Source organism: Cucumis melo, chromosome 11 (genome assembly GCF_025177605.1).
Source record: "Cucumis melo cultivar AY chromosome 11, USDA_Cmelo_AY_1.0, whole genome shotgun sequence".
NCBI classification, from domain to species: domain Eukaryota; kingdom Viridiplantae; phylum Streptophyta; class Magnoliopsida; order Cucurbitales; family Cucurbitaceae; genus Cucumis; species Cucumis melo.
The window spans coordinates 19,448,628-19,474,656 of NC_066867.1; the positions used below are offsets into that span (position 1 = coordinate 19,448,628).

The 26,029-nt window shown below is 37.2% G+C and overlaps 1 protein-coding gene across 1 annotated transcript; it reads right to left on the bottom strand.

The window, feature by feature from the left end:
• Positions 1-1,254: 1,254 nt before the first annotated feature.
• Positions 1,255-25,801, bottom strand: LOC103490555 (alanine--tRNA ligase, chloroplastic/mitochondrial). Its single transcript, XM_008450101.3, is given in 14 exon segments — positions 1,255-1,578; positions 1,580-1,790; positions 1,983-2,140; positions 2,291-2,500; positions 2,928-3,200; positions 3,387-4,304; positions 4,399-4,509; positions 4,695-4,844; positions 4,960-5,094; positions 8,406-8,484; positions 8,824-9,002; positions 24,690-24,898; positions 25,006-25,104; positions 25,517-25,801. Coding segments are annotated over 14 exon segments (3,000 nt in total). The 5' UTR covers positions 25,659-25,801; the 3' UTR covers positions 1,255-1,452.
• Between the last annotated feature and the right edge of the window lie 228 nt (positions 25,802-26,029).

The window sequence follows — 26,029 nt, forward strand, 5'->3', positions numbered from 1 at the left end:
AATAACACTATAATTCTTTTTTTGAAAATAACACTATAATTCTCTTTTGGCTTTTCTTTAGTTTTGAAACAATGCTTTTTTCTGGACTTTTAGATGATTAATATATTCAAATGTACTTTATATTTTGCAAAATGTTATCTTGGAAATACACTTTCCTTTCCCTTTCAAAGTTGAATTCAGTTCAACTTTGAATAGTATGCATGAAAGTTTTGATCCAGTTTAAGGAATTTTGATTTTACCTTGCAAGCTTAAATTTCTGTATGATTCAAATGATTATAATTAGGCATAAGATTAGTTATTCAATGTACTAGGCATAGAAAGTATTGTATGACTTAGAAAGGTTTTAACATTTTCTTCTCGAATTTTTAAGCTAGCATGACACGTATTTTTGTCAAAGAGATTTAGTACAAAATGCATTTTGATAAACAACTTGATACATAGATATCAAATTCATTCAAGAGTTCAAAGCCAATTGTAATGCTATAAGATCTAAAAAAAGTTGAGAAATGAATGAAAAATCAATGTAGTAAGAATATCTAATAAAAAATTTGGGCAAACTTTAGGAAGAAAAGAATAAAAACTACACGACTATCTGCTCCCACTCAAGAAATGGTTGAAGTTGTCTGTGTTACAATAATTCAATAATATTTTTGAAGAAAAATATTAGTTCCACAAAGTTTTTAAAATTGCATCGATTTGCGTGTTGCACCAATGATCGTATCAAATTTAGTATCTCTTAACATCCTTTTTCAGATTTGGAAAGTTATAATGCAATGTAAACAGTTGTTTCAATGAAATTTCTAAATTGTTATAAATAAAAGAACTTAGGCTCTGTATCAAGATTACGTTTGAAAATTGTCCAGAATTTAACTCTCACTTGTTTGCAATCTTCAAATGTCAAATTAAGAGAATGAGCATTTAGGACAGGAACATCTTAACTGCAAGTCTAAAATGATTTACTTTGAAAGTTTAGAAGTTTACTTTAAACATAACATATCAAATTATGTTTAGCTAAACAAAATGTGATGAACTTACCAAAGTTGTGTTTAAATTCATATACTTACCGAAGTTTAGGTTTCGAGTTCATGCAATCCCGAAGTTTGAGAGTTTCGATGGATATAATTTTATAATGATATGTAAATAATCAATTCATTTTATAGTTTTCTTTTCTTTCTTTCTTTCTTTATCATTTTTGTAATTTCTTTTTCTTTTTCCAAATTTGTCTAAGAGCTTCAGTCAAAGAATCAATAATCATGGAGCAACGAAGAAGAAACTCTCAAAATTCACCAGTGATGTATTACATTTTTATCCTTGATTCACCCAAAGAAACTGTACCAATTTGTAGGCTACTGTTATTTAACAACTGTTGCCTTCTGCCATAGACAGTTTAAAGGATACAAGTTCCAGACCCAACGCCCCCAATGTATTCGACGTTTGTGATTCGGATGAGTTCTAGCTCGCTTTCTCTGACAGAATCCGGGTGAGCTCTGATCGAGCATTTTCAAGTGCATCCAACAAGTTCTCAGGTTTTCTTCCGCCTGCCTGAGCAAAATTGGGCCTACCGCCCCCTCCCCCCCCCACATAACATAGCTATGGATCCAATGAACTTTCCTGCCTGTACTCCCAGATCGACAACACTTGGTGTAAATGCTGCAACTAAACTCACTTTTCCTTCCCCAGGACAGGAACCTAGTACTATAGCTGCTGGATCTTGAAGATTGTCTATCAAGAACTCAGCTGCACTTTTCAATGAATCTGCGTCCGTATCATCCATGTATTCAACTAGTACCCTGTGAAAGAGATTTTATGTGCTTAGTTTAGATGGATTGTTCTCTTTTGTTGAGTTCATTGGAAGAATGTTGTTTTGAAAACGTCTAGAACTTTATGAAAAAGTAAGGAAATACGAAGTTGGATGTTTAACTAAACAATGTGGCGATCTCCAGGGAATGGATGTTTAGTGAAGTTTATGTTCATTTCATCACCTGATCTCTTTTGATGTTCCAACCAGAAATGCCTTATTAGCAATGCTTGATGCTTTAAAGACTGCAGTTTTTTCACGCAAATTAGATATTTCATTTCTTGCCATCCGCAATTCCTCAAGAAGATTATCTACCCGGGTCGTAACATCCTCGGCTTTTACCTGCACCAGGAAAAAGTGAAGTTATCTTTCCAAAAGAATACAATCTATGCACCATTGCTCACCGATCAAGTAAAGGCTTGGTTATACTGTAATGATACTTAATTCAAGAAGTTTTTTGAGTGGCACATAACCATGTAAGTGAGTAGATACCTTGAGCATGGTGCACAGCCGCTTCATATGGGAGTCTCTGGTATTAACGTACTCGATGAAAGCATCACCAGCCACAGCCTCTATTCGCCTAACTCCAGATGCAATGCCTTGCTCTGAGATTATTTTAAAACCGCGTATTTCTGAAGTGTTGAATACATGAGTCCCACCACAAAGTTCCATTGATACACCAGGAACCTCAACAACACGTACCTAGAAAAGCTTAAAACGTATCAATACAAATATAGGGGTGTCCTTCACAGTAAATTATGCATAGTTAAAAGTCTATATTTGATGTATGTACGAAAATCTAAATCTTGCTTAGAACATAACAGAGATCAATGTTACGGAACACACTCCATGCAGTTCATCCAGATAAACATATACATATCGAACTCAGAAGACGTTGGTTTCTGGCTAACCATCATAAGATTCTGTGTTGTTTGAGGGAAGAATGAATACTTCCTTTCAGCAGAGAGTTATACTTTTTTCTTAAAGCTTTAGCTCCTTTCTCCTAGAGATGAACCAAACTTAGATTAAAGTATATTATGGTCAAGCTAACTGTCTTCTGGTTAATGATGATGTTAACTAAATAGAAATGATCCAAACTAACCCTTGACGGAAATGGTATGAAACTAACCTCTTCTCCATACTTCTCTCCGAACATAGCAATAGCCCCAGCTTTTTTGGCTTCAGTAAGAGGCATAACTTTAGTTTGGAGAAGCACTGCATCTCCAATCCAACCGTTGATTAGTTCCTCAATTTTCACGATCTCAGCGTCAACAAGAGGTCGGTGGTAGTTGAAATCAAATCTAAGCCGGTCAAAAGCAACCAAGGAACCAGCTTGAGATGTTTCTTGGCCTATGGTCCTCTTAAGTGCAGACTGTAGCAGATGCGTAGCAGTATGATGAACCTAGAAAAAGTACAAATCAAGTCAGGTGGGTTTCTCATAAAAGCTTGTTCCATGAAATTAACATTTCTAAATGATGATACAATGACCAGGTGTACTCTCTTTGGAAGCAAGCATATGAATTAAATGATTATTGATTTAGCAAAATAGAGTAAACTACTCGTCTACAAAAACCTTCCATAAAATTACCTTGGCTCCCTGCCTCAATTCTGCATCTACTGCTGCTTCCACTTCTCTCCCAACCTCTAGAATTCCCTGTTTGATGATACCCTTGTGAACAAATATGCTGCCCGCAGATTTTTGGACATCTTTTACCTCCACTACTACGTTCTGACTGTTTTCACCTTCTGAAATATAGATGAAACCATGGTCTCCTATCTGACCACCAGATTCTGCGTAAAAAGGTGTCCTATTCAACAGAACTTCTACATCATTTCCTTCTGATACCTGTAAGACAGGATTACCATTCACAATAAGACTCTCCACAATTGCTTTAGCAGAGAGCGTATCATATCCAAGAAATTCTGTGTCAGAGATAGTTTCCATTATATCTGCACCTTCACCAACTTCAAGCTTAACAACATTATGTGCAGCCTGAGATTGCCGCCTCTGATTATCCATCTCAATATCAAAACCCTCCATATCAACCACTACACCACGCTCTTGAGCAACTTCTGTGGTAATCTCCACTGGGAAGCCATATGTATCATACAACAGAAATGCATCCTTGCCAGCCAAACAAGGAATCCTTCCACCCTCTTTAGCACTAGCCAATGCATCAGCTAACATTTCTTCCAGCAGCTTTTCTCCTCGTTCTAGTGTCTGTACAAACCTAAGTTCTTCCCTTTTCAGCTCCTCGAGAATGCGTCCTGCTCTACCTTTTACATCCTCGTCAATGTGGTTGCTTAATGCAATGACCTTTTCTGCAATAAGTGGTGTAAATGCCCGATCAATATTGCCTATTCCATCCCCCTTTATTCCAAGCAGCCTACCAGTACGAACAACTCTTCGGATCAGCCTGCGGACAACATATCCTCTGCCAATGTTGGATGGGACAACTCCATCGGATATCAGGTACACAACTGCACGCATATGGTCTCCAATGATCTAGAAGCAAAAAACAAAGCACTGAAGTAAAGATATAATTGGAAAAGGAGTGGAACGACAGCCTAAATGTCAGTTTCTTTTAGGATACACATGCCTTAAGGTTTGTTTTTGATTGATTATCAGCAGTGTCATATGTCACATTTGCTAGTTCTGAGGCCTTCTGTATAATGGGGTAGATCAAGTCTGTCTCATAATTGTTCGGAACCTGCACATAAATGGACAGCAGAAAACATTGAGAAAAGCATTTTTAGCGTAAAATAATAGAGTTACTTGATATATAAGATCAAGATCAGCGAGTTTTAATACTATTCTTTTACAACAAAAATGAGAAAAAAATAGAAACTTCAAGTTGAACTTTATAAGTTACTTTCCAATGAGTAGCTACAGTACTTTTTGGAGTATACGAGCCATGCGCTCTAAACCAAGCCCTGTATCTATATTCTTCTGTTTCAAAGGTTCAAGGGAACCATCATCCCTTTTGTTGTATTGCATGAAAACTAAATTGTAGAACTCCATAAACCTTGTATCATCCCCCAAATCCTGTAAAAGATATCAACTCTTCAACACTTAAGGAAACATGAAGAGCTACTATGAAGTAGACATCGTGTTCACAACCTTCCACATAATCGATAAAGGAAAAGAAAAAACTACATACAACATCAGAATACCCCTTTTCAGGTTGGAAATCATAATAAATCTCAGAACATGGGCCACATGGGCCCGTGATGCCACTAGTCCAAAAGTTGTCATCCTCACCCATCCTCTTTATACGATCAACAGGAACACCTACCTGGAAGAAAATTAGTCTAGTATATTTAAGGTTTGTAGATTTCATAATCTATAATTCTCTAAATTCATATTTAAATAATTTAGAAAAAGAATAATCAGATAATAATAAAGAATAATTGAATATTTTGAATACATTTACAATAATTGTGTCATCAAGGAACTCCAAGTAATAAGAAAATATGCAAAGCATTGTCTACGTGAAAAGAAGTTAAGTAGGTCACGTATGCTTTTGACATCACAAAGAACACAAAAGAAAGAAATAATAACTAGTTGTATAGTACATTGCAAAAGTAATAACTTTAGACTGCAAGTGTATTCCGTTGTTTTGGAGAACATAACGATATTATTTAATCAGGCTGAAGATACATATATATAAATCTATATAGGCAACTAAGAAACCCTAATCTAGGGAATGTAAAATTACAATAAAGGACGACTATACATAATTATAATATAAACACATATCATAACACACCTCCTCAAGCTGGAGCAAATGTGTCAGAGCAAATGTGTCAATCATGCTGAGATTGTTGCACAAATAACTTATTCTTGCTCTATTTACTGCTTTCGTAAGGATATCTCCCAACTATTCTCCAGTCTTCACGTATCTCGTAGATATCAACCTTTCTTGTTTCTTGCGAATAAAATGACAATCCACCTCAATATGTTTAGTTCATTCATGAAATAATAGGTTGGATGCAATATGAAGAGCAACTTGATTATCACACCATAGTTTAGCTGGCACAGTAACACTAAAACCAATTTCAGATTAGTTGGTTTATCCACACTATTTCGCACACAGATCGTTCCATAGCTCTATACTCTAACTTAGCACTCGAACATGAAACTACATTCTGTCTCTTACTTTTCACGACACCAAGTTTCCTCCAACGAAAACACAATAGCCAGAGGTCGATCTTTTATCTTCTCGAGATCCAACCCAATCAACATCTAAAAAACATTCAACCTTTGTATGATCATGATCTTTATATAAGATCTCACGTCCAAATGCAACTTCTAGATAACATAGGATTTGTTCCACCGCAAATTCACAGTCAAGGAAGACAAACTGACTCACTTTACACACAGAATAGGCAATGTCAGGACATTTCACCTATTATCTCTCAGGATCTTTAAACAATTCTCCTTAATAGGTTGTAAATTTAGTATCATTGGTGCTACATGGTTTGACTCCTTGTTTACCGTCTTAGATAACTAATCAAGCTCATATTTTCGTTAGGACAGGTAAATACCTTTCTTTCTTCTTATTACTTCAATACCCAAGAAATACTTCGATTGCCCCAAATCTTTAGTATGAAATTGACCTTGAAGGAAAGTCTTGAGAGAATATATACATGATACATCATTTCCAGTAACAATGATATTGTCAACATATACAACAAGCAAAGTAATAGCATTGTCAGACCATCAATAGAATACAGAATGATCAGACGTACTTTTCTTCATACCAAAACATTTGAATGTTTGACTAAACTTACCAAACCATGCACGAGGACTTTGTTTCAGTCCATACAAATACTTTTGAAGGCGACACACCTTATCACTCTCCCCTAAACAACAAACCTAGGTGGTTGCTCCATATAAACTTCCTCCTGAAGATCACTATGAAGAAAAGCATTCTTCATGTAGGGTTGAAGAAATGGCTAACTGTGAGTAGCAACCATGAAAGAAATAGTCGAATGGAAGTGAACTTGGCAGGAGGAGAAAATGTATGAAAACAATCAATCCCATAGATTTGGGCATAACCTTTCTCAATGAGACGAACGTTCAACCAAGCTATTGTTCCATCAGGATTGACCTTTATAGCAAACACTCATTTACACTCAATAGCCTTCTTTTCGACCGGATGCAAAACCAGATCCCAAGTACCATTATCGTCCAAAGCAGTCATCTCCTCAATTATTGCACTATGCACCTAGGATGAGATAAAGCTTCATGAACAAAGTTAGAAATTGAGGTGGAATCAAGAGATGTAATAAAGGAATATGTGGGTGAAGACAACTGGTCTACGAAACAAACAAAGAAAATGGGTAAGTACAAGTGCACTTACCTTTCCGAAGGGCAATGAAAAGATCCTCACTCGGTCCTGGATCAGATGACAAAGAAGTCAGTGGTGGAGGACATGGGTCTGAAGGAAGAGACACAGACGAAAATGGAGGAGAGGATGACATCGGAGCTAAAAGGTAATAGTAAAGCAAGTTTGGCAGTTGTCTTCTTAAGCCTCGTAAAGTAGCTTGTAAAAGATTCAACCTTTTGTTCAGCTCGAAAATATTGCATACAGACATCCAACATTCGATGAACTTGTTCTTTTCTAGAGTATAAGAAGTCAAAGAACTCTAGGAGCTCTTTCACAAAGCCAAAATGATCTACCAAACAACCACTTTCAATAGCATTCTTAATCTGAAGATAACGTCGAGCATCAATGTACCAAGTAAATAAAATTGAATCATGAGACGCCAATCATAGTAGTTAGATCCATTTATCTTGTGTTCAGTTATCTTCGATGCTAGGGAATTACATTAGACACGACCATATGCTTCACTTCATCCATTACGAGCTAGTGAAAAGAGCAAACCAAAAACGAAATCAAGATGAACCAAAAAGCAAAAACAGAGCACAACAGGGTATTTTCGAATAATTTCACCCCATAGTAGATTTTAATGGTACCAAATACACTGACCAGTCGAAAAACACAAATCAAGACGAACCAGACTGACAAAAAACAAAATAGAGCTCCCACATGTCAAGGCATGGAGACAGAATAATTTCCTTCTAGCAGTGCATGAACCTCACGCACGACTGTTTCTGACAAACAGCGAACCCAGATTGAGGCAGACAAGGATGATGCTCCTTTTAAGGTGGGCGGTGTAGACAAATGGTCATTCATAGTTGATGACCCAAACTTAAACCCTAACCCTAACCTTGTGTGAAGGTAGCCGTGGAACGAATAAACGAATAAACAAATAAACGGATGTTCAAAACCCTAAACAGTCTCTGATTCCATGTACTATGTATTTTTGGAGAATATAATGATCTTATTATTTAATCAGGTTGAAGATACATACATATATATATATAGGCAACTAAGAAACCCTAATCTAGGGAATGTAAAATTACAATAAAGGACGACTATAAATAATTACAATAAACACATATTATAACAGCAGGGATGGGTAGGAGGAGAAGGATGTTTAGTTAAGAATCGAAGCATACAATCACAGAGACATAAGCTTCAAGAAAGAGGATAAAATACACTAAACATAACAAGTGGAAAGATTTTGATTTTGTAACCTCGTCATGCCATATTGCAAAAGCTTCGTCATCTTCTTCATATATACTAATCCATAGTCTGTTGGCCGGCAACCCAAATCTGGAGGGGGACAAAAAGAAACCATGAGTAAGTTTAAAATATCAAATGTTCTCCATCGTCCATTAAAATCTAAAGCACTGAACTAAATGACATGCTTATCGATCACACTATACTAGTCCAGCTAACCTAGAAATGTTAGTAGATAAATGGAGAAAGTTGTGATAATATTCCTATCCTAGAATATATATGCTCAAGAAACTCCGCGCTTGCATGTAATCAGCGGTGGTATTAATATTTGTTTGATGAGAAATCTGGTCATGCTTCACAATTTGAACTGAGCTTGAATATGTTTTGTACGTTTTTTTGGAATCCACAAACATTGTGATAATTCATTCATACTCGATGGTTGTCAGCTCCCATGCCCACTTAATTGCTTCTTTCTTGAAGTAATCACCAAAACTGAAGTTTCCAAGCATCTCAAAGAACGTATGATGTCTAGCCGTTCTACCAACATTCTCCACGTCATTTGTACGTATGCACCTTTGTGAAGTTACAGCACAAGGCACCAGTCTAGGTACCTAAAAGATGGTTACGATGAAAATAAAATTGAAGTTTATGGAATTCAAACTAGCTCAAGATTTAACATAAACAATTTTTATTTCAGGAAGATAACAACAAAATAATCTAATCCGACAAAAGAAAAGGAGTAAGAAAGAAAGAGACAAAATAATAACTTTAGAAAAGCTCAATAGAGATAATAAAGGAAAGAATTTCCAGGATAGAATCAAAGTTATATACTACCCAAAGATAAATATTCACAACCTTGGTGCCTTATTTTGAAATTTATATGGTGAATAGTCTAAAAAAACACTTAACCTCTTATTTTACTATTAGGACCTAAAGTATCTTTACTCCTACAAGTTCCTCTTCTAAGGCATCCAGATACTGGAGACAATGTAAGAAAGACATGAAACCATTTCCCAAAGGGTACAGGACGCGTACGCAACCTATATAATTTTATTAAAATATAGATTTTTTAAGTTATGATAGCATTTTAGATCAAACACAAAAGATAATATACTATATAATATCTATGGGATATTAAAGAAATAAAATGTAAAAAATACAATTTTTATTTTTTAGAAAAAGAAAAAGAAAACAAAAAAGAAATATGTTATAGTATATATCTAACTAAAAGAGTTTATTAGTCTTGTCCTTTATTGTAATTTACTAGTCTTTACGTAAGGTTTCCATGTATGCCTATATATATTGAATTCTAATATTGAATTCTATTGTATAGAATGAAGTAAAGGAGTTATTTCATATTTCACTCTAACTACAACATGGTATTAGAGCCATCCAAGGCTTAGAACATTCATCTATTTGTTTATTCTTTGACAGCTACATTCTGTTAGGGTTTAAGTTTGGGTCACAAAGTTCAAGTCGTCGTTTGTTGACATCGCCGCCTCAAAAGAAGCATCGCAGTCGTCCGCCCCTGTCTGAGTGTATCGCTTGCAGGAAGAAGCCATGTATCAGTTTCACATGCCGCCAAAATACACTGCCTCGTCCCCCACAAGCCGAAGTGTGAGAGCGTGTGGGAGTTCTGTTTTGTGCTCCGTCTGCTAGGTTCATCTCCATTTGTGTTTTCTGGTTGGTCTGTGCATTTGGTTCCTCTAAAATCTAATCGGTGTGAGGTTCTTTGAAGAAATACCCTTTTGTTCTTAGGGTTTATTGTTTTGTTCCAATTTAGGCTGTCGTTGGCTATGTGCATCTCAAATCTTGGTTTCTGGTCAGTTTTTGCCTTCAGTTTCATTAAAATCCATGTGGGTATGACGATATTTGAAGAAAATTCTATTGCTTCAAGGGGTTGTGGCTGTTTTGTTCTATTTTATGGTTATTTTTTGCTCATTCTGCGGCTGTTTTTTGCTCATTTAGTCTGATGTGGCTTCTGGTTTGGTGTGGTTAATCGGTGTGGTTGTTAGTTGTTACTATCCTATGGCCGAACAAGATCCCATAGTGATGCCTAATTAGGCTCAATTGCAGCCTCAATCTATCCATGGTTTGCCTACTAAAAGTACCAAAACTTGCCGAAAGCATCTTCTTCATAATTAGACGTCCCCCTGTTACAACCTATTAGAAATAGTGGGCTTAAGTCTTGATGAAAGCTCATGGGTAACTATATTTAGTTTGCCCTAATTTTTTATCCTTTTAATTAGACTCATGTTGTCTATAAATTTCCCTCCTTTTGTACCTTTATGATTACAATAAAATAATAAGAATAAAATATCTTTGTTTTTCTCTTGGTACTCGGGTTTCCAAGTATTCTGTGTGGGTTCTTTGTCTCTACTTTCAATATGGTATCGGAGCGGGACATTGAACAAACTCTAGACAACACAACTAGAGATGGAAATAAAATAAGGAGACAGCCACTGGTTTTCGCACCACCTCGATGCTCGGATCAGTGCTACCATGTACGAATTGTTCCCATCAATTCCGCCGTCGTCCCCGCCACTGCTGGACCTCCACGCGTCGCTGCCGAAGCTACACGAGTTGGTCCATCCTCCTCAGACAGTGCCAACCATCCCATCTGTGTAACACTCTTCTTTATCTATGGCCTATATTGCTCCCCACGCCCCGATTCATGTCCTACTATCTAATTCTAGCCAGCCATCACTGCTTCTGCCGTCAAATTTGTATGCCCAGCCACCCACAAACCTTAGTTAGCATCCCGATGTTAAGAATCCTCAAATTCACTCAACATTTAAGGTTGGTGAATGTCGACATATTCCAACCCTAATGTGCAAACTTCCTCTTCGAGAATAGCTTAATAGCAACTGAAAGGATTTCAACAACAGATTGCAGCAATTGAGGTTACCTTAGAGACAACATCCAACACTTCTATATCAATGTACTCAGAGAATCCGGTAACCTCATTCCCCACTTTATCCTCTTCTTATGTGACTAATACGGAAGCACAGTCTACAAGATATCATCTTTCAGGGGAAAAGTTGAATGACAATAACTATTTCTCATGGTCTTAGTCAGTGAAAATGGTCCTCGAAGGACGACATAAATTTGGCTTTCTGACCGGGGAAATACCTCGTTCTCCACTAGCCGACCCACAAGAACGATACTGGAAGGCAGAGGACTCTCTTCTTTGATCCATATTGATCAACAGTAAGGAACCCCGGATTGCCAAGACATCACTGTATGTTGCAACATCCAAAGATATTTGGGACATGGCCCAGACACTCCACTCCAAACGTCATAATGCCTCTCGCCTATACATGCTAAGAAAGCAGGTTCATGAATGTAAGCAAAGAACCATGGATATTATATCCTTTTTTAATAATAAGCTCTCTTATCTGGCAGGAAATGGAACTATGCAAAGAACTAGTCTGGAGCAATCTCAGTGATGATTTACAATACTCTAGAATTGAAGAGATTGACAGGATTTCTGACTTTCTTGCTGGTCTTAATCCTAGGTTTGATGTAGTTCGAGGGTGTATACTAGGTCAGGGATCGACTCCCTACCTAATGGACTTATGAAATCCGCCTCGAGGAAGATCGTACAAGTGCTATGAGTATTTGCAGCAACTCCTACTATTGACTCCTATGCTTTTAGTCAAGGTCCTCGGCAATGACAAGCACAATGGAAAACTAGTTCCTGTCTGTGAGCATTGCAAAAAACAACAGCATACAAAAGAATAGTGATGGAAGTTACATGATCGTCCCCCAGAAGGCAAGAAATGCTTTCTCAACGACAAACAGAACACAGGACGGACGTGTGTGAGTCTGTTGGACCTTCTCACTCCACCTGATCCACACAGGAACCAGATCGATCCCAGTCCCACTATTTTATATGTCATTGTACAATCAGGATACCTCGGTTCTTCGGTATTGTTAATGTTGATGGGAAGAACCCCTGGATTTTGGATTCTAGATTCTTGCGCCACAGATCATTTGACTGGTTCCTCTGAATAGTTTTTCTTCTATTTCATGTGCTGGAAACGAAACAATTAGAATTGCAGATGGTTCATTGGCCCCCATTGTTGAAAAATGGAAGACTTCACCCTGTGCAAGGCTCTCCTTACGTAATGTTTTGCATGTGCTCAGAATTCCTTATAATTTGCTTTCTATTAGCAAGATTACTCATGAGTTAAACTGCAAAACAATATTCTTGCCTAATTCTGTCTCTTTTCAGCACTTGAGCTTCAGGAAGATGATTGCCACTGCCCAGCATAGTAGGGAACTTTACCTCCTTGATGACGACACCTCTTCTAGTTGCATTTCTAGGACTAGTCTTATATCTTCCTATTTTACTACTTCTGAACAAGATTGTATGCTGTAGCATTTTCATTTAGACCACCTTAATTTCCAATATATGAAACATTTATTTCCTCCTCTTTTCTCTAAAATTGATGTGTCTACCTTATCTTGTGATGTATGTATTCAGGCTAAACAACATCAGGTCCCTTTTCCTTTACAACCATACAAACCAACCCATCCTTTCACTCTTGTCCATAGTTATGTCTGAGATCATCCAAGATAACTACCTCATCTGGGTAAGGGTGGTTCGTAACCTTTATTGATGACCATACCCGTCTTACTTGGATTTTTCTCGTCTCCGACAAATTTGAGGTCACCCTTGTCTACAGAGACTTCTATAACATTGTATAGTTTGCTATTTGGCGAAGTGACAATGGTCGTGAGTTCCAAGACCACACCCTCAATGAGTTTTTATCCTCCAAAGGCATTGTCCACCAAAGGTCATGTGCCTACAGTCCCCAACAAAATATGGTAGCCAAGCGCAAAAACTGTCACCTTTTGAAAGTCGCTTGTTCTCTTATGTTCTCTACTTCCCTTCCTTGCGATGTTGTTCTGTTACACCCCGTTCTAGGTTTTTCCCTCTAACCTAGATCGTGGAGATACTCTTTACAAACATTCCTTTTTAAATGTAAGCTTGATAAAAACCTTTTCAAGAAATTCTATAAAAATTTCGGAAGAGTCTTCCCTGAAAAACAGACTAACCACACATGGAAAATAGGATAAAAATCACACTTTTAAGCTTTTCAAACTCAAATAACATCGAGTGTGTCTCACCACACACTCATCCAAAATAATCCAGAGTCCCAATCAAAGTTTAAATACAATCTAAAAATAGTTACAAGGATTACACCCAACGACAATTTCCTCAAAGATAGGTTCCTTAATACAACCGTCAGTATTTCTAAACTAACCTCATGATGGACAAAAAACATAAATATACAAACATACAAAGCAAAAAGAAATCCACAACCAGTGACGAGACACTCAACGAAAGTCTAGAACTGGACCACTACCTAGGGGGAGAAAACATTAAAAACATGAGCTAAAACTTAGTGAGTTGCAGGTTTTTAGAAGTAAAAATTCGGAAAACATGCTCTCAAGAATCTTTAAAAATGGTATAGATAGCGAAATCATAATTAAAACGTTATAATCACGTGTTACCATAAATCACAAGTCTTTGCCAACAAACCTGTACCATATAAGGGTCTACCATAGCAGAGCGCCTAAATATACGGCCGAGAATAACTCGCACATAGTCAAGAAATCATGTGGCCAAACTAAGCTCATGCACATTTAGTACCTACCACAATAGCAACCTCCATCCAACCAGCCATGGTAAAATACTAAATACATGGCCGAGAATAACTCACACGTGATCCATATCCACACGGCCAAACTGAGCTCACGCATATTTAGTACCTACCATAATAGCAACCTCTATCCAATCCAATTGTGGTAAAATAGCCAAGAATAGCGCACATGTGATCCATATCCACAAGGAAACACGCGACCAAACTGAGGTCACGCATACTTAGTACTCACCACAATGGCAACCTCCATATCTATGCTCCTATGTGTACATAGAGCCACCCACCATGGGTTAAGCTAGGCTCGAAGCCAAATCACAATCCTCTATCCATATCCTCACCTAGGCTTAGGTTCTCGGATCTCTAGTCACGACCTCTTTCAGCCCCCGAACCCCCTAACAACCAGAGGTGACGTTACGGAAACATATTCACATAGCCTTAGGGAAATCACCTTCTCGTTCATCATAAACGACAGATGATCATATTTTAAAACCAAATACAATCAGAAACTTGAAACACATTTTTTATAAAATCCAAACCATACACATTCTTAAAATCATGATGAGTAACACATCTTTTAAGCATAAATGAAAATGTAGTCATAAAAAGTTTAAGTCACAATAGTTTCCAAACAACATCATAAATAACATGTATAAGTACAAAAAAAACGTGAAAATGAACCACTCACAGTCAAGGACTCGATCTCATAGGATTATACACTTCCCCACTTCGGTTTGGCCCAAAACTCCAAGATCCAACTATTGGCGGGAATGAGAGTCGTTAACAATATGATGATGAAAAGGCACGACTCAAATCAAATGAAAGAAGTAGGCAACACACATTTTGCGGTCTGTAACAGCGCGACAAAGCCCGCGTCCAACAACTGGCTGGAGCGGCGGTGAAGATGGTTCAGGCAACGCCAACATTCGCAGGGTGGATCGTCGAAGGAGGGTCTCGGCATCGGTGAGTTGCATCATTGCCGACGTGCTTTGTGGCCAAAGTGCGAGGATGGTGGGAGTTTGTCGGTGTGCGAGAGAGAGATGGCTACCGTCGAGAAAATTCGAGAGAGAAGAGGGGCCTGTCGACTTGCTCACCAAGAAGAAGAGAATATCTTTTTCTTTTTCTTTTTCCCTTTTGTTTTTTCTTTAACTTTTTTATTAACAAAAGATTTTATGAATAGGCCATTATGCCCCTCACTTCGTATTAAACTTTCTTTTACTTTTATCTTCATTCTTTTAAGCATCTAACAAATTCAAGTCTTAAACCCAACTATTTCTTACAAAAAAAGTTCAACCTTTAAAGAGTATAGAAAGTATACCAACTTCTTTTTCATAACTTAGAAGATGGTAAAATAAATAAAAAATAAAGGAGAGCAGAAAGAGAGCTTACATGTTCTCACTAGAGCTTATCTTATCAATTGAATGTCTTCTCGTGTTCTACATCTCCGACCCCTTTAGAGTGTCTTAAAGAGTCATATCCCTCTACCCGCCTTATTTCTAATGTTCCTTTTCGTGTATTCGGGTGCACTGTCTATGTTCATAACCATGGCCCTAACCCATCTAAGTTACCTCTCGAGCTCAAGCACGTGTTTTTGTTGGTTACCCTCTGAATCAACGAGGCTATAAATGCTTTCATCCATCTTCTCGTGACTACTTTGTCTCCATAGATGTTACCTTTCTTGAAAATTGTCATTTCTTTCCTGTTAGCCTTCTTTGGGAGGAGAGTGAAAGTGAAGAGTGTAACTCTAACTGGGTGATATCCCTAGAGTCTACAGTCCTACTCTCATTACCATACCAAGCCAGATCCTCACCACACAATCCTACTTACAAACCAAGTTCCTTTGAAAACCTACTACAAGAGGAATCTTAGAAAGGAAGTTAGGTCTCCTACTAATCAGCCAGCTCCGATCCAAGATTCTGAACTTTTACAAGATCCAAGTATGACTGATTCTCTTGACTCACATATTGACAGTAAAATGATTGAAAATGACAAGTCCAAGACAGCTATTCTTGAAAATATAGGTGAACAAGGTAATGTTGATCTGCCTATTGCACTAAGGAAGGGTACCAGGTCCTGCACTAAGCACTCTATTACTAACTATGTTTATTATGAGAACCTATCTCCTCAGTTTAGAGCCTTCACAGCCAATCTTGATTGATCGACTCTACCGTGATAACAAAAAATATCCACATTGCTTTAGGATGTCCTAAGTGGAAAAATGTTGTCATGGAAGAGATGAGGACCCTTGAGAAAAACAAGACTTTGAAGATCTGCGCTCTACCTAAGGGGCATAAAATTGCAGGATGCAAATGGGTGTTCGCTCTCAAATACAAGGCAGAAGGAACCCTTGATAGATACAAGGCGAGGTTAGTTGCAAAAGGGTTTACTCAAACCTATGATGTTGATGATTCAGAAACTTTTTCCCCAGTTGCCAAACTAAATGCTGTTAGAGTCCTACTATATGTTGCTATGAACAAAGATTGGCCTCTTTATCAGCTGGATGTTAAGAATGCATTCCTGAATGAGGACCTAGAAGTGGAAGTCTACATGAGCCCTCCCTCAGGGTTTGAAGCTAAGTTCAGTCATCAGGTGTGTAAACTTCAAAAATCTTTATATGGTCTGAAATAGTCACCTAAAGCAAGGTTTGATAGGTTTACTACATTTGTCAAGTCCCTAAGATACAATTAGGGGCATTCTTACCATACTTTGTTTACAAAGGTCTCCAAAGCTAGGAAGGTTGCAGTATTGATTGTTTATGTTGATGACATCTATCTAAGAAGGACCATGCTAAAATCATCCAATTGAAGAAGATGATGGGTGATGAGTTTGAAATCAAAGACTTGGGAAATCTGAAATATTTCCTTGGAATTGAGGTAGCCAGATCTAGAAAAGGTATTTCCGTATCTCAAAAGAAGTATACCCTTGATCTGCTGACTGAGACAGGTATGTTAAGGTGTCGTCCTACTGATACTCCCATTGAATTCAACTATAAACTGGAAAATTCATATGATAAAATTCCAGTTGATAAAGAACAATATTAGCGTTTTGTGTGTATATTGATTTACTTGTCCCATACTCGACCAGATATTTCATTTGCTTTGAGTACTGTGAGCCAGTTCATGCAAGCTCCCTCTGAAGAACACATGGAGGCTGTAAACAGAATACTGAGATACTTAAAAACTACTCCTCGTAAAGGATTAATGTTTAGAAAGACAGGCAGGAAAACTATCGAGGCTTATACAGATTCAGACTGGACATGGTCTACTGTTGACAGAAAATCTACCTCCAGTTATTATACCTTTGTATGGAACAATCTTGTAACTTGGAGAAGTAAGAAACAAGGGGTCATGGCCAGAAGCAGTGTTGAGACCGACTACGGGGCTATGAGTTTGAGGATATGTGAGGAAATTTGGCTCCAGAAAATCTGATCTGATCTTCATCAGAATTGTGAGATACCAATGAAATTATTTTGTGATAACAAGGCCGCCATTAGCATCGCCAACAATCCAGTTTAACATGATAGAACTAAACATGTTGAGATTGATCGACACTTCATCAAAGAAAGGTTGGACAAAGGTAGCAAAAGCATTTCGTACATTCCTCGAGCCAACTGGTCGCTGATGTCCTTACCAACAGACTTTTCATACAGAACTTTGACTTTGGTGTTAGCAAGTTGGATCTCACGGATATCTACGTCCCAACTCGAGGGGGAGTGTTAGAAATAATGGGCTTAGGCCTTGATGAAAGCCCATGGGTAGTTAAGATTTACTGTCATAATTTTTTATTCTTTTAATTAGGCTCATGTTGCCTATAAATTTCTCCCATTTTGTACCTTTATGATTATCAGAAAATAATAAGAACAAAATATTGTGGTTTTTCTCCTGGTACTCGGGTTTCCATGTAAATATGTGTGTTTTCTTGTCTCTACTTTCAATACAACCATTGCTAATTCAAGTTGTCATGCCCCACCCAAAACGCCTTCCTCTTAAGCTCCAAGTGTGGTCGCGATTTAAGCAGCCTCAGCGCTTTTAAGTGAAACGCTAGAATGCCCGTGCTTAAGCTCAACTTCTTAAGAACATGCACAACGTTAAGAAATAGTACACTTCAAACTTAAGAACCCGATACATATTATTTAAAGATAATAACTTAACGACTTTATTATCTTTAAATAACCTGATACATATACAAATAACGCTTTTAAAAAAACTAAAACTAAAGCTTCAGGCTCTCATTGCCTAGCAACTCGCCTTCTCTTAACAGCCTCCAAGCTCAACTTACCTGGGGAAAGGAAACATAAAACATAAGCCTAATGCTTAATGTGTGATAATTTAGGAAACCTCTTGGGAGTACAATAGCATACAATAAAAACTTTCTCATTTTCAAAAATGTCTTAATGCTTCATCACACGTTAAACAAGACAAAACATATTAGCCTTTACTGGTTCCTCTCGCCTGGATATTGAACTTCCTCAACGCATAGACTACTATAATCTCATTTCACCATCAATATCTATGCAGACCCTCGCTCAATTCCAGTTGCTCTGGCGATAAACTTGAACACGGATCACTCAACGCATTTAGCCATCCTTCTACCAAGCAAGACACTCAACACAAGGCAGCCCATGCTCTTATGTACACATAATAGCTAGATCTTGATAGAAATAAAGCTAATGGTTTATCGCATACAAGCATTATAAGAAATCTATATTTTAACTCGTAAATATGCTTTTCAACCGTCATTCTTCTCATAAAAAATTTATAAATAAGATTACAATATGTAACATGCTATAAAACATGACTTTAAAAGGAAAGCTTAAGAAACTTTGCACTTTCTTTAGAAGACTAAACATTTCCTTCCCTTCTACTCCTTTCCTATCGCCTAACTTCACAATTTTCTCTTCTTGCCCATTCTTTTGACAGAACTTAAACTCCGCACTTCTTGCATTAACATCGTTTTCTATACATTTACTTTGAATTGGCATTTTCTGCATCATAATTATCGCAATAATTATTGTGAAGAAACACCTACAAGAATTAGTCTCGGACAGTTTTTTTTTTTTTAAATGTATGTATATCCAAAACTAGACCACACTTGAAATCAGGTCAAATTACAATTGTTCAAGTTGATTATGTAATAATAAGAAAGGATCAAACTAGTCCTTTAATCTTTCCCACGGGACAGTTCATCAAAATCTTCTATTCCAAAGAACTCAAGTTCACACGTAAACTAGATTACGAGATAATACCCCCGAGGGGTTATTTGTTTGAGAAGTTGAGTCCTTTCAAAGGGATCATCTCCGACCTCTATGAAAGCCAACTAGAAGCTAAGAAAAGAGGGGATGAACCCATGACATGGATTTACAAAGTTCTAATGAACTCCTTATACGGAAGATTTGGGATTAATCCAAAAGGTACAGTAAGTGAAATCTGCAATCACAGGAAATACTCGGAATTGTTTGAAGAAAGATAATTTTCAATCAGCGGAAAAGCTTACCGATTACTACTATGTTGTGAATTATAGTAGTAATAGTAGCTTAGTAGACGACCATGACTGGAAAGCACCTTGGATGTCTGCAGTTCAATTGGCTGCCGCTGTAACAGCTTGTGCTCGTACCCACATGTATCCCTACATTTCCCGACCTGACTGTTACTATACAAACACTGACTCGATTATTCTTGGAAGTCCTCTTCCTGATGATTTAATCTCTCCTATGGAAATGGGTAAATTTAAACTGGAGAACCATGTGAAGAAATGCATTTTCTTAGCACCAAACAGCTATACCTTATCTATTGAGGATAAAGATAAAGAGGATAAAAGATTATTAAACACAAGGGTCCTGCTAAGGACTTACTGACACCCGAATGGTTTGGAAACCAATTGGAAGATCCATCTCTCACAAAGGAAATCCCTGTTCGGGCCAATTTCTACATAGATTGGAAAAAACTTTTCCTTTGAGCTTACAAAGCTTATTTATACTAACCCTTAACCAGATTAGTCATCCTTAAACTCATCCTCGCTTGCCAACTTTTTCTTTGTGACTTACACGTGTAGGTTTAATATTTCCTCTAATCACGCTTAACTTTAACTGAACACGTAACTTGCTGACGAATTCAGATTAATGAGTCCTCTTAGATTTCCCAACTTCCTTTCCTCGTCTGACCCTTCCTTGCTCTTCTCAGCTTTTCTTCCTCACGTTGCCTAGCCAGAACGCATAACTACTTCTTCCTCGCATCGCATAGCTAGCACATAGCCTTTCTTTAAAACGCCTAATAACTATACTTAGTACTTACAACCTCCTTCTCAACCCTTTTACTCCAAAACACGGGTTTCACATAGGTAACATGAATCATCGTCTCTTTTCCTCCTCTACACAATGGGTGTCATAGACTCTAGTGCTACTACTCATATGACAGGTAATCCCAAATTATTTTTTACAATTTTGTCAACTACATCCATTACCAATGTTACCTTAGTAGATGGATAAAAGTCTTCTGTTATTGGATCTGGCACTGTAAATCTCACCCCATCCCTTTCTCTGTTATCTATCCTAAATTTACCTCAATTGTCATTTAACTTGATCTCTACTAGTCAAATCACTTGTGACCTTAATTGTGTGTCCCATTTTATCTTGTTTATTGCTTGTTTCTAGATCTTGTAACAAAGAAATTACCGGGAAAGGACATGAATCTGGAAGACTTTACAATTTTGATCACCAAGTATTAACATCAGCAATTGTTGCTTGTTCTAGAGTTATTTCTCCATGGCCATCCATCTCTCTCAGTCTTAAGAAAGCTTTGTTCTCAGTTTCATAACTTGTCTTCATTGAATTGTGACACATGTCAATTTGCCAAATTTCATCGTCTTAGCTCCAATCCTAGAGTTGATAAACAGGCAATTCTCCCTTCGAGTTAGTTCATTATGATATTCGGGGTATGTGTCCAGTTGTTTCCAAAATTGGATTTCGATATTTTGTTATCTTTGTTGATTATCACTCTTGCATGACTTGATTGTATTTTATAAAAAATCGTTTCGAGTTACTTTCTCATTTCTACAATCTCCATGCTATAACTCAAACAAAGTTTGGTGTGTTACTTAAAACCTTGAGAAGTGACAATACTGGTGAGTATTTTTCAGAAGCACTCAATTTGTACCTTTATACATATGGAATCTTTTGTTGATCATCTTGTGTTGATACTCAATCCCAAAATGGAATAGTAGAACGAAAGAATGGGCATTTGTTTTTAAACTACACGGGCCTTATCCTTCCGAAGCATTTCTGGGTTGATGCAATTTCCACTTCTTGTTTCTTATAAACCGAATGCCTTCATCTGTTCCTCAAGGCCAAATTCCTTACCCTGTTCTCTTTCCAACAAAATCATTGTTTCCTATTAAGCCTAACTATTTGGTTGTACTTGTTTTGTTCGAGATGATCGTCCTAATTTAACAAAGTTAGACCCCAAGTCTTTGAAGTGCATTTTCTTAGGCTATTCTCGTGTTGAAAAAGGATACATATGTTATTGTTCAAGTTTAAATAGACATTTTGTATCTCGAGACTTTACTTTCTTTGAGAATAAGTCTTTCACTACCCCTTTGCCTAGTATGAGTAAAGGGGAGGAGGAGGATGTTTTTTTTCTTTATACTCCCACGTCTCCAACTCCCTCCCCTTATCTGTCTCCTCCAATGTCTGCCCCTAATCGTCCACCTATAACAAAAGTCTACTCACGTCGACAACAACCTCCAGGTAAATGTTCTGTCCCAAAAGACTCTCTAGATTGGATACAAGACCAAGTGATGAACTTCTCATCGCCCTTTGTAAAGGTAAACGTTCTTGCACTTATCCTATTGCTTCTGTTGTCTCTTATGACCAATTATCATATCCGACATGTTCGTTTGTTAAATCTCTTGATTTTATCTCAATACCTAAGACCATCCAAGAAGCTTTGTCTTATTTTGGGTGGCGCAATACGATCATTAAGGAGGTTAATGCCTTAGATGATAATGGTACGTGGGATTTAGTATCTTTTCCTGCAGGAAATAGGACTATTTGGTGCAAATGGGTGTTTGCAATTAAAGTTAATCCCGATGGATCAATAGCTCATAAAAGCACACCTTGTGGCTAAAGGTTATGCTCAGAGGTATAGGGTTGACTATTTTGATACATTCTCTCCTGTTGCTAAGCTTAATTCTATCACGCTATTCATTTCTATGGTAGCATCTCAAGATTAGTCTTTACATTAGCTTTACATTAAAAATGTCTTCTCCACGGTGATCTTCAGGAGGAAGTCTATATGAAGCAACCATCTAGGTTTGTTGCTCAGATGGAGAATGATGAAGTGTGTCGCCTTCTTAAATCCTTGTATGGGTTGAAGCAAAGTCCACATGGTTTGGAAAATTTTGTAAAGCACTTGAAAAGTTTGGAATGAAGAAAAGAAAATCGGACCACTTGGTTTTCTATTAAAGGTCAATGAGTGGAATTATTCTATTTGTTGTATATGTTGATGATATTGTTATAACCGACAGTGATACATTAGGTATATTGTCTCTTAAATCTTTCTTCCAAGTCAATGTCACACTAAAAATTTAGGAGTGGTGAAGTACTTTTTGGGCATTGAAGTAATAAGAAGCAAAAAGGGTATTTTTATGCTACAAAGAAAATATGTGCTTGATTACTTATTTGAGACAGGAAAATTGGGGGTCTAGCCTTGCAATACTCTAACGATGGCTGGTCTACAACTACTAAAAGATGGAGAACTATTTGAGGATTCTAAGAGATATAGAAGATTGGTTGGGAAGTTGAATTGTCTTATAGTAACACATCTAGAAATAGCTTATTCGACAAGCATTATGAGTCAGTTTATGACCTCACCTACGTGGACATTAGGATGCAGTACAACAACTTCTATGTTACCTTAAGGTTGCTTGCACCTAAACGTGGGATCTTAAATAAAGATCATGGTCATATAAAAATTGAATGTTTTTCAAATGCTAATTGGGTAGGATCAAAAGAAGACAAAAGATCGACTTTTGGGTATTGTGTTTTGTTGCAGGAAATTTGGTTTCATGGAAGAGTAAAAAGCAAAACGTAGTTTCACGATCAACTGCTGAGTCAGAATATAGAGCAATGGCACAATCAGTGTGTGAAATAATGTGGTTACATCAATTCTTGATTGAGTTGGGTTTTAGTACTACAATTCCAACTAAGTTGTGGTGTAACAATCAAGTTGCTCTCCATACTGCATCTAACCCAGTATTTCATGAGCTTACTAAACATATTGAAATTGAATGTCATTTTGTTTGAGAAAAAATACAACAAGGTTTGGTGTCTACTTGATATGTGAAGACTGGAGAACAATAAGGAGATATCTTTATAAAGCCTTTAAATGGAATTCAAATAGAGTACCTATGTAACAAGCTAGGCAAGATTAATATATATGCTCCAGTTTGAGGGGGAGTCTTATAGTATATATGTAACTATAAGAGCTTATTAGTCTTTTGTCCTTTATTGTAATTTACTAGCATTTATTTAGGGTTTCCATGTACGTTTATATATGTTGAATTAATGAAATAAGGGAGTTATTTCATATTTTGCTCTAACTACAACAAGAAGAACAACAACAACAAGCTGGCAGTCAATATCTTGCAACCAAGGTTACAAATGAGCTCTAAATCTAAAATGAAAATATTTCTAAGTCAACATACTCCTCATGTGCTCACTTTTCCCATTACATAAGAAACAAAGCGAGCTCTCAAAAACCGGTATAACTCGTAAGCAACAGAACATAAGATTCTTCTGGTAACTATTCGAATTTCAGGACAATAAGATTGATCACTTTGGATTGGATTGGCTGATAGGGTTCAACATATGTGGATTGGTAACCCGGTTTTTCCCGATGGTTTAATTGAGCAATGAGAAAAAAGATCATTGAGGTGTAGATCAAAGAAATTCCAGCTGAGTCTTGAGTCATGAAGCCTTCGAATGATAGAAAATTTAAGAGATGATGATAATCGACAACAATAAGAGAATACCGTTGTTAATTGGCAATTGAACTCCTTTTTTTTAATTATAAAACTATCCAATTGGAAAAATGATATTAGCAAACAAGGAAGGAAAGGCTCAACCAGGGCCAAGGTAGTTGCAGGAAAGCCTTCCCATTAGCACAAGGAGAAGGAAATCCAAAGCTTGGATCAATTGGCTGTGAAATTCCTAGCAAGTGTACAATCATTGTATCATTATAATGTTTGGCTTTGGTGTTATCTGGGTGAGAAGCAAGCTTTCATTAATACTAAGAGAAAATCAAACCAAAGAGATTACAAAAATCTTTCTTGATGGAGTTTGCCGCTGAAGGAAGTACGGAAATTCTTAAGTAAGGTCTTACAGGAAGAGGAAACAGTGCAAAGCGTATTCCGGAAGTAACAAAATTCATTAACCAGCACTCTTAATATTGTTCCTCTCAGACCCCATAGAGTGGTCTTAACCACACTACACCTAGAGCCCAGGTTCTGTTGTTGAAAGAATGGCCAATGCTAACTGAATATTGCAGTCTTTCCTAATAAATGAACACCACATGGCACACGCTTGCCAGAAAATTGAAAGTTGAATATTCCAGTCTTCTTTAATACATGTCATACCTTTCCAAGAAATACAGGCTTGAATTGAAGCATTCCTGCAATTGTCAATAACACTGTGGGATCTTCAGGTACCAAAGAAGCACTGGGAAGAACTTTGTGTCCACGGGAAGCATAAAATTGAAGAAACCGTCGACGAATAGAATCCCCGCTAACTGGGAGATCCTTAGACTTATCCTCCACTAATTCCTCATTCACTGGTTTCACAGATGCTGAAATAGTCAAATGCCAAAAGGTAAGGACTCTATGAAGTTTCTAAAACACAATCAAGAAATTTGCAATCCCAGATTAAAAATTTTAATCAAACCAACTAATATACTTTGTGTTTTGAGTTGTGTGCCTCGAGCTTCTTTCAGAAGAAAATATCTGCGACAGTGCCTGGTGGAAGGAAAAGAGGCAGAATTCCTTGTATTATAGCCTGTAATACCCCGAAAGCTGATATTCAGAACATAATACGTCAGCCGGAAGAACATAAAAAATGAGTCAAGGATCCTAATAGAAGTGAAGGGCAACAGAGCAAGATCATCTTGTAAGAATATACAACAGTATGCTACTTTATTTCTTGATGAATCCTTTAATCAAACGGATTAAAATTACATGGGCAGGAACTCATTGGAATCAGAGCAGTGAAGACAATCAGAATCAAATTGTTTAAAGAACACAAAAGATTTTTCACAACAAGAATCCAATAACCCAACCATCGGTTGGGTGGGAATATCATAGAAAACGGCACTAATTCAATTTCACGGTTTTTCCTCAAATGGGTTCAAAGCATGCATTACTGCTGGAGCTGTAAATTAGAAAAGGGTAAAACAAAATTGGAGAAGTACCGGAAGAGAACATAAGTTTCCGTCTGGGTGGAGCAATGGAGGCATGTTTATGGCCATACAAAGTAGAAGGTTGAAGTGAAGTAAGAGAATTGTGAGGAAAAGTAGGAGGCAGATGATTTGGGAGCTTCAAGCTGAACTCCATTGGAGAATCCTGGAACTTTATCCTATGAAATTTGAAGTGGAGTTTTATAGAGGTTGAGTTGAGAGTGAAGAGGAAGAGGATAAGTTCTGATTGAGAGGACCAAACATCTTGGAGCCTCCAACTCCAACTGAGGAAGCCGAATGGAAAGTGTGGGCACCATGAGGCCTCAAAATCGGTCCCCGACTTTTTTTTTTCAATTGATTTTTAAAACTTGAGATTTAGAAAGTTGAAAATGTTGGAAATGTCCTTCCATGCAAATTTTTTTAAACTAAGGTCAAAAATAGGGTAGGAGAAAAAATATTGACTAGTTCTGACTAAGTTGTATACAATAACACAGATTTTGTTTGGAAGTTGTGGATGGATCTACAAGA